The 9514-nt window shown below is 50.8% G+C and overlaps 1 protein-coding gene across 1 annotated transcript; it reads left to right on the forward strand.

Moving 5' to 3' along the window:
- Positions 1–231: 231 nt before the first annotated feature.
- Positions 232–6787, forward strand: CLEC10A (C-type lectin domain containing 10A). Its single transcript, XM_050765431.1, has 9 exons — positions 232–1086; positions 2300–2397; positions 3054–3170; positions 4612–4707; positions 4795–4866; positions 5515–5601; positions 5696–5850; positions 6113–6219; positions 6358–6787. Exons 2-9 carry the CDS (start codon positions 2337–2339, stop codon positions 6524–6526), a joined length of 864 nt encoding a protein of 287 aa, XP_050621388.1. The 5' UTR covers positions 232–1086; positions 2300–2336; the 3' UTR covers positions 6527–6787.
- The last annotated feature ends 2727 nt before the right edge of the window (positions 6788–9514 follow it).

Raw genomic sequence — 9514 nt, forward strand, 5'->3', positions numbered from 1 at the left:
GATCAAGTACATTTTATAAACTGATGTGGAGAAATGTTCCTCATAGATTGTTAACTCCAAAAAAAAGAAAAAGCACATAGCAGAACACAACCCCACGTACATAGAAAATATAACCTAAAATGTATTTCTTCTCCTCCTTCTCCACCTTGTAAGATACTCAGTTTCCTTCCTACTCAAAGGGATGTGTGCATGGACTCAGGGCAGCTCCCTTAGGGGCTGGGCAGGGATCATGGGATGAAATGGAATCCTGTTCATGAAGACAGCGCCTGTGCTGAGAGCCAGAGCAGGGTGCCAAACTTTCTCCTTACAAGCTGTGTGTGATCTTGGGCTCTGAGCCTTAGCCCGTCATCCAAAATGCCTCCCCCGGTGCTTGCGGGGAATGTCTGTGGAAGGTAAGTGTCTGGCATAATCCCATCACAGATTAGATACTCAATAAAAGTTTGCTGTTTTCCTTGGCTTCTCCCTTCCTATTCTGGCCAAGAAGTTCTATTCTCTGTCACCCCCTTCCCTCCTTCCGAGTGGAGTGAGACGAGTGAGGCCAGAGCTGAGCCGCTGAATGACTGGGACCTAGAGGATGCTGATGCCAGGGACTCAGGCCAGCATTGAGCCAAAGCACAGACTGGGCTTCTCTAGGATCAGAGGTGCGATGATGGAGACACAGCAATTCTGGGAAATGTAGAGGCAGGAAGTGAAAGGAAGTGTAGGGTAGAGGAGCAACAGCAGATTGTGTACCTCTATCCAGTCCTGCTCCCAGATGGTAAAAATGAGGAAACTCCAAAAAGAGAAAAGGAAGTAGGCATGGCCTGGAGGAGGAGAGCAGAGCTGGCTTCAGACCCAACTCTCTCCACCCACACACGGTCTCTGTGTGTTCCAATCCCCGTTCATTCTCATTTACTGTCGAAAGTTGAGGAGATGGGGTGTCCCAGATGATAGGGCTCCTGGGATTTCAGACTGAAGACCAGCAGGACTCCAGTCACCTCTACCCCAGCTCTCCAGGACACAGCGCTTCCAACTCTGAGTGACGTCCCAACTCTGGTCCTTGCTTCACAACCAACGTGAGAATCACACCCTCCAGACCTCCCACAGGTAATGGTGCTGTGGGTGCCGGTGAGACCCAGGGGACAGGGGATGTCAGAGGAAGCAGGGCGAGGGGGACTTTGGGTCTTGGGTGGGACTAAATGAAAATAGATATAAGGTGGCAGTGTGGGATTTAATTACTATGTGAAGATTTGAGACTCTACGCTCTTCACTGGATTCTAGATTGGGTTACAGCAGCCACAATCCCCTGTCATAAACTACGACTCTGGGAGGCTGAGGTGGGAGAATCGCATGAACCCGGAGGCGGAGGATGCAGTGAGCCGAGACGGCCTCATTGCACTTTAGCCTGGGTGACAAGAGTGAAATTCTGTCTCAATAAATAAATAAATAAAAATAAAATTAAACTAAGACTCAAACTCAGCCTCATGGCGGGCCAATTTCAAGCTTTATCTTCAGCCCCAGCCCAGCCATGCCCTAACCCCAATACAAACCCTGGCTCCTACTTTATTATTATTATTTTTTGAGACTGAGTCTTACTGTGTCGCCCAGGCTGGAGTGCAGTGGCACTATCTCCGCTCACTGCAACCTCAGCCTCCTGGATTCAAGCAATTCTCCTGCCTCAGCCTCCCGAGTAGCTGGGATTACAGGTGTGCACCACACACCCGGCTCATTTTTGTGTTTTTAGTATAGATGGGGTTTCACCATGTTGGCCAGGCTGGTCTCAAACTCCTGACCTAAAGTAATGTGTCTGCCTTGTCTCACAAAGTGCTGGGATTACAGGCATGAGCCACCACACCTGTTGCCCCCGACCCAGCTCCTACTTTAACCCCAACTCCATATTCAACTTGAATCTTAACACCAACCCAAAGCCAAAATTGAACCTCAATTCTATTCTATTTCCAAATTCAGCACCAAACTTAACCCCAATTCCATCCATGGCTCCAACTTGCGTACCGATCCCAATCCTAGCATGAGACACAATCGCCAGTCCTGCCTGATTACTGGCCCACTGGGCAGTCCTAGCAATGCATTTAGCTCCAACGTTACCCTCCAGTTTCACTCCCAAACTCATCTCGACCCCAATTCTATCTCAACTGCAAACCCAGGCCCATTTCCGTCTTAGCCTTAACCCTGGGCCCATTCTCAACCTGAACCTCATCTCCCAACTCAACTTCAGCCCTGCCCTTGGCTCCAACCTAGTCCCAACCTCCTATGCCCCAGCTCTGCCCCAGCCTGGGCACCGGCCCTGCCTCCGTTTCAGGTGACAACCTCAGAGCCGTGCTGGCCCAAGCTTGACAATGACATATGAAAACTTCCAAGACTTGGAGAGTGAGGAGAAAGTCCAAGGGGTTAGAAATGGTAAGAGGAAAGGGGAAACTCTCCTAAAATGCTCTCTTTATACGTTTAGAAGGATTTCTCCTGTCATTTCTGTACCTCCACCACGTGCGCGGATGGGTCCCCACTCTGAGGAGGTCAGGCCCCAGCCTCCGATGGGCCTAGTGTGAAGTGGATGCAACGTCCCCAGAAAGACTGGGACAGGGAGGATCACAGTGGACCCAGCTTCTGATGCCCTGTGGGGTGGGGACGAGAGCTGCACATTGGTGGAGGGGAAGATAAGTAGTTGGGTTTGGAAGGAAACTCATTTGTGAACCTGACTGTCCAGCAGGTAGGTGAGCACAAGCCCATGAAGGGCCTGGCCGCCCCCAGCTCTCCCTGTGTCCTCCTGCCCTTGCCCCCAGCTCTGACCATGGGACCCCTCATATCGCCATCGTCCCCCATCTGTGTGTGTGCACGTGGGTCCCCACGGGTGTGAGGGGCCTGTGTGACTGAGGACTTGTGCTGGTCCCTGAAGTCAAAGGCCTGGGCATCCCCCATCCGAAAATCCTCCTTGTCCAACCCTCCCCTGGTGTCCCTTGTGCCCAGCCCTCCTCACTAGACAGCTCCCTGGGCCCTCTCCTTCTCCCATCTCCGTCATGTCTGGACCCTCCTCATCCTGACACCCTCTCCTCTTGCAGGGCTGCCTCCTCCCCAGTCCCTCCTGCAGCGTCTCCGCTCTGGGCCCGGCCTCCTCCTGCTGTCCCTGGGCCTTGGTCTCCTGCTGCTGGTCATCATCTGTGTGGTTGGATCCCAAAGTGAGGGTCACAGGGGTGGACAGGGAAGAGATAAATAATGGAGTAGAATATAAATAATGGGGTGCTACAGTAGGGCAGAGGTGAGGCCTGCAGTAAGAGCAATGCAGGACACAGTGTTGGGGGCAGCTGTGGAGATGACAATGGGGCATGGTGAGGACAATGCTACCAACTGTCATGGGGGTCACAACAGGGCCACTGAAGCACTGATGGGGGCACTGATGGAGTGATTGATGGGAACGGTGGGGGACACTGATGGAATGATTGATGGGAATGGTGGGGGGCACTGATGGAGTGATTGATGGGAATGGTGGTGGCACTGATGGAATGATTGATGGGAATGGTGGGGGCACTGATGGAATGATTGATGGGAATGGTGGTGGAGGCACTGATGGAGTGATTGATGGGAATGGTGGAGGGCACTGATGGAGTGATTGATGGGAATGGTGGCGGCACTGATGGAATGATTGATGGGAATGGTGGGGGCACTGATGGAGTGATTGATGGGAATGGTGGTGGAGGCACTGATGGAGTGATTGATGGGAATGGTGGGGGCACTGATGGAATGATTGATGGGAATTGTTGGGGGGCACTGATGGAGTGATTGATGGGAATGGTGGGGGGCACTGATGGAATGATTGATGGGAATGGTGGGGGCACTGATGGAGTGATTGATGGGAATGGTGGTGGAGGCACTGATGGAGTGATTGATGGGAATGGTGGAGGGCACTGATGGAATGATTGATGGGAATGGTGGTGGAGACACTGATGGAGTGATTGATGGGAATGGTGGTGGGGGGCACTGATGCAGTGATTGATGGGAGCGGTCATGGGGGCACTGATGTAGTGACTGATGGGAAGGTCAGGGGCACTGATGTAGTGACTGATGGGAATGGTGATGGGGGCACTGATGGAGTGATTGATGGGAATGGTGGGGGCACTGATGGAGTGATTGATGGGAATGGTGGTGGGGGGCACTGATGCAGTGATTGATGGGAACGGTCATGGGGGCACTGATGGGGTGACTGATGGGAAGGTCTGGGGCACTGATGTAGTGACTGATGGGAATGGTGATGGGGGCACTGATGGAGTGATTGATGGGAATGGTGGTGGAGGCACTGATGGAATGATTGATGGGAATGGTGGTGGAGGCACTGATGGAGTGATTGACGGGAACAGTGGTGAGGGCACTGATGAAGAGAGTTGATGGACCCATAAATAGGATGGCTGCTGGCTCTGTCACTGATTAGTTGGGTTATGTACTCAAATTACTTCACCTCTCTGAGTCTTAGTTTCCTCATTGGCAATATTGGACAATAATAGTGCCTGCCCCACTGGATTGCCGTGAGGACCTAATGAGGCAATGCTTATGGAGGGCCCGGGGCGGTGCTGGCACAGAGGACCCGATGAATCCCAGCTCTGACCTTCCCATCCACCTGTTTAGATTCCAAATTTCAGAGGGACCTGGTGACCCTGAGAACAGATTTTAGCAACTTTACCTCAAACACTGTGGCTGAGATCCAGGCACTGACTTCCCAGGGTGAGCCTGGCTTGGATGGGGCTCTGGGCTGGGGCCAGGCCAGGGAGGAGGAAGTTGACCCCTAAGTGAAGTCTCCATGCCCTCCAGGCAGCAGCGTGGAAGAAATGATAGCGTCTCTGAAAGCTGAGGTGGAGGTTATCAAGCAGGAACAGCAGGCAGGTGAGAGACCCTCCAAGTATGGGTCTGGGAGGCTAGGCTCTCAGACGCAGGTGGGGGTGGGAACAGGCTCCTGGTGCTGACCTGCCCTCCCCTTCACCAGCAGCTTGAAAGGCAGCATGCAGGCCGGGTGTGGTGGCTCACGCCTGTAATCCCAGCACTTTGGGAGGCCGAGGTTTTCGGATCACGAGGTCAGGAGTTCGAGACCAGCCTGATCAACATGGTGAAACCCCATCTGTACTAAAAAAAAATACAAAAAAATAGCTGGGTGTGGTGGTGGGCACCTGTAATCCCAGCTACTCGGGAGGTTGAGGCAGGAGAATTGCTTGAAACTGGGAGATGGAGGTTGTGGTGAGCCGAGATTGCGTCATTGCCCTCCAGGCTGGGCAACAAGAGTGAAACTCCATCTCAAAAAAAAAAAAAAAATGTGGCATGCTTTCTCTGGAGAGCAGGCTGGAGAAACAGGAGTGGAGGAATCCAAAGCGGATTTGTATCTGATGGCTGTATCTGGCCATGATATAGGGGGTGGGTGGGGACAGGAAGGAAAGTTCCTGGGCTTGGCCCTGTGCAGGGACATCTGAGCTCCAGGAACACACTAAGCAGAAGCACACCTAGGCCACTGTCCCCACTGCCCATCTGTGTGTGTCCCAGTTCATTCTGAAATGCTCCTGCGAGTCCAGCGGCTGATGCAAGACCTGAATAAACTGACCTGTCAGGTGGCTACTCTCAAGAACAATGGTGAGGAAGGTGTGGGGAGTACCCGGCCCTGCTTTTCTGCCCACGGCCCAATGGGCAGAGCCTCGACCTCTCCACTCTATTTCTTCCCACTCAGCCTCTACTGAAAGGACCTGCTGCCCCGTCAACTGGGTGGAGCACCAAGACAGCTGCTACTGGTTCTCTCGCTCTGGGATGCCCTGGGCCGAGGCTGAGAAGCACTGCCAGCTGGAGAACGCCCACCTGGTGGTCATCAACTCCAGGGAGGAGCAGGTGAGGGATTCTGGTACTCAGTTCCTAAGACAAGTCCCATTTAGGGAAATAGTTCTTAATCTTGGCCTCACATTAGAATCATCTGGGAGCTTCCAGAATGACTGTCATCTGTGCCACACCCTCAGCGATTTAATAGGCCTGAGCATCCAGAGAAACATCCCCAAACTCCTCAGCTGATTTAACGAAGAGCTAAAGTTGAGAATCTGCTTTAAGGAGTTGGCTGGGATGGGGAGAAGTCACCACTGCCCTTCTGTCAACCCAGAATTTTGTCCAGGAACATCTAAGCTTCGCATACACCTGGATGGGCCTCAGTGACCGTGAAGGAGCCTGGAAGTGGGTGGATGGAACAGACTATGAGACTGGCTTCCAGTGAGTGCACTCTGGCTTTCTGTGCCAATGTCCTTCATCAGCGCTGCCCCCCAGGGATTTGACTGCCAGCCTCTCCTCCCCTAAACTGAATTCCACTCCACCTACCCTTCCTAGCTTGCTGTTATCTTCTCCTCTCAGGAACTGGAAGCCAGGCCAGCCAGACGACTGGCAGGGGCACGGGCTGGGCGGAGGCGAGGACTGTGCCCACTTCCACCCAGACGGCAGGTGGAATGACGACGTCTGCCAGAGGCCCTACTACTGGGTCTGCGAGGCTGGTCTGACCCAGGCCAGCCAGGAGAGTCACTGAGCTGCCTTTGGTGGGACCACCTGGCCGCAGAAATGGCGGTGGGGAGGAGGACTCTACCCAGCACCTCCTCTCAAGACCGCTCTGGCAGAGGAATAAGCCCTGGGAGATTGGGAGCACTGCCAACATTTTGAATGTTTTTTCTCCTTAACTTTAAAAAGATGGTATAGAGTTCTTAAACTTTTATTTTTTTTCCAACTTTTGAAAGTCAACTTCATGAAGGTATAATTTTTACATAATAAAAATGCACTCATTTAAAGAGTAGAGATGACTTTGACAAATATGCATGCCTAGGTGACTACTGCTCCGATCGCAATAGATAACACTGCCATCGCCCCCACCCTCATGCCTCTAGGCAGTCCAACCACTTCCCTGTTTCCAGGCAACTAGTGGTCTACTTTTTTTCCACTATTAACTGGCCTTGCCTCTTCTAGAGCTTCTAGAACTTCATATAAGTGAAATCATACACTCTCATGTATATACTTCATATAAGTGAATACATACTCTTGTGAGAACTTACTTACGTACTTTGTGTTGCTTGATTTTTGGCAATTTAAAAATGGCAGAGTGGAGAAGCCAGGTGAAGCCTTCGAAAGTCCTATGCAATTGAGAAAATAGCATTTTTTTCTTATATAGATTTGAGTTCAAATATTTTCTGTCACTTAAAGATGGTATAAACGTAGGATGATTAGGAAAAGCCATTGTTTAATTTCTCTGAAGATCCCAGAGTTATTGGGAGAGGTAGATAAGATCCCCAGGTGTATTGGTTAGCAGTTGGTGTGTAACAAACCACCCCAAAGCTCAGGGCTTATGCAATAAGCATTGATTATAGCTCATGAGGCTATAGGTCCAGTCTGGTCAGGTTTGGGTCATCTTGGCTGGGCTTGTTCATGCGTCTGTGGTCAGCTGGTGGGTTGGCTTGGGGTTGGCTGGTCTAGGGTAGCCTTGCTCCCATGTCTCATATTTGGCTGGCTCTGGGCTGGGACAACGGGGATGACTGGGTCACATTAGCCTAGCCTGGCCTTGTTCACAGAATGGCTGGGTAGGGGTCCAAGAGAGAAATTGGAAGAGTGCAAGGACTTCAGAGCCTTGTTTGGAACTGAACCATCACTTCTTCTGCATCCTATTGGCCAAAGCAGATTCCAAGGCTGCTCAGGTTCAAGTATCAGAGAAATAGGTCCCACCTTTTAGTGGGGGGTGGGGAGGATCTACAAAATCATTCATATTGTATAGAGAATGGATATAGAGAGGGGTGGAGATTTCTATTTTTTCAATCAATCCGGCATATACCAGGGGAAGCATCTCAGCTATTTTAATTTTTTTCTTTTTCTCTCTTTTTTTTTTTGAGACAGAATTTCCCTCTTGTTGCCCAGGCTGGAGTGCAATGGTGTGATCTCAGCTCACCGCAACCTCCGCCTCCTGGGTTCAAGCGATTCTCCTGCCTCAGCCTCCCGAGTAGCCGGGGTTACAGGAGCCCGCCACCATGCCCGGCTACTTTTGTGCTTTTAGTAGAGACGGGGTTTCTCCATGTTGATGAGGCTGGTCTCAAACTTCCGATCTCAGGTGATAGGCCCGTCTCGGCCTCCCAAAGTGCTGGGATTACAGGCGTGAGCCACTGCACCTGGCTGCATCTCAGCTGTTAAGAACCAACTTTTTAAGTTCATTAAGCGAGGGCAGGACCCATTCATTGCTGTATTACTGTACCCAGAAATCTCCCTGATATATGGGAATGTCTCAGTTAGCTGTCAGGATTTTCTGATGGGTTGTCTGAGGGGTTTGGGAGAATGAGAAAGTCAAGGATAATTCCAGGTTTGGGGCTTGAAAACCTAGAAGGATGGAGTCCCAGTTAATTAAGATGGGGAAGACTGTGTGAGAAGCTGGTTTTGTGGGTGGGATGAGGAGATAAGAAGCTTTGTTTTGAACATGTTGAGTTTGAGGAGGCTGTTAGACTTCCAAATGGAGTTTATTCTTTTTTATTTTTCTGTGTACCATAGTAGACATTTACAATTTTATTCAAATGTTTTTTAAAATCAGTTCCAGCAAGATACAGGTGTCAAAACCAAAGGATTTCTTTCTCTTTCTCTCTCTCTACATATGTATAGAGAGATAGGTTCTCCTGTCACCCCGGCTAGAATGCAGTGGTGCGATCAGAGCTCGCTGCAGCCTTAAACTCCTGGGTTTAAGCAATCCTCTCTGCTCAGCCTCCTGAGTAGCTGGGACTATAAGTGTGTGTCCCCATGCCTGGCTAAGTTTATTTTTTTGTAGAGATAGAGTCTCACTATGTTGCCCAGGGTGGTTTTGAACTCCTGGGCTCAAGCGATTGTCCTGCCTAGGCCTCCCAAACTGCTGGGATTACAGGTATGAGCCGCAGTGCTTGGCCACAAGAGGATTTATTGAAAAGAGTTTAATGACATTTACAGAGTGTGAGCAGGGTTCAGGAAGCCAACAAAAGTTGAAGTCCCTGTGGCTAAGAACAGCAGAGGCATCACCACTCTGAGGCCTGAAGGCACAGATCACCCACCCAAGCAGCTGTGTGCCTCTCTCCTCGGGTCTGAAAGATTTTGGATCATGGAAGAGAAGCCACCCCGCAGGAGCGTTAGATCCCAGTTCTACCAGTGCCACAGAATGCAGAGGGCAGCAGGAGAACCAATACAAGGCAGTTCCCTCCAGAATTTCCTGACCTGGTAACTGTGCTAGATAAGAAAAGCCAACAGTTCCATTCTCTAGTTTTATACAGGTAACTGGACTGGGGAGGCAGGGAGGGCATTAGGGAAAATACGGAGAGGACGACTTTGTGTTATAGGTGGAAATAACTGGGAAGATGGATCACAGATTGAACTAGTCATTGGAGGAGATTGAAACGATCTCTCCACTGACTTCCAGATTGGGTTGGACAGCCCCAAACCAAACCAATCCCAGTTCTAGCCCCAATTTCAGTCCCAATGTCAGCTCTAAATTCATCCCTAAATTCAATCTCTGTCCCCACTGCAG

The sequence above is a fragment of the Macaca thibetana genome, chromosome 16 (assembly GCF_024542745.1).
Source record: "Macaca thibetana thibetana isolate TM-01 chromosome 16, ASM2454274v1, whole genome shotgun sequence".
NCBI lineage: Eukaryota > Metazoa > Chordata > Mammalia > Primates > Cercopithecidae > Macaca > Macaca thibetana.

Excerpts from the sequence above, each read along its gene's own strand:
- CLEC10A (XM_050765431.1), top strand. The coding sequence starts at position 2,337 with ATGACATATGAAAACTTCCAAGACTTGGAGAGTGAGGAGAAAGTCCAA. Across the intron at positions 2,398-3,053 it reads AGTCCAAGGGGTTAGAAATG|GGCTGCCTCCTCCCCAGTCC; the intron begins GTAAGAGGAAAG and ends CTCCTCTTGCAG. Across the intron at positions 4,867-5,514 it reads CAAGCAGGAACAGCAGGCAG|TTCATTCTGAAATGCTCCTG; the intron begins GTGAGAGACCCT and ends TGTGTGTCCCAG.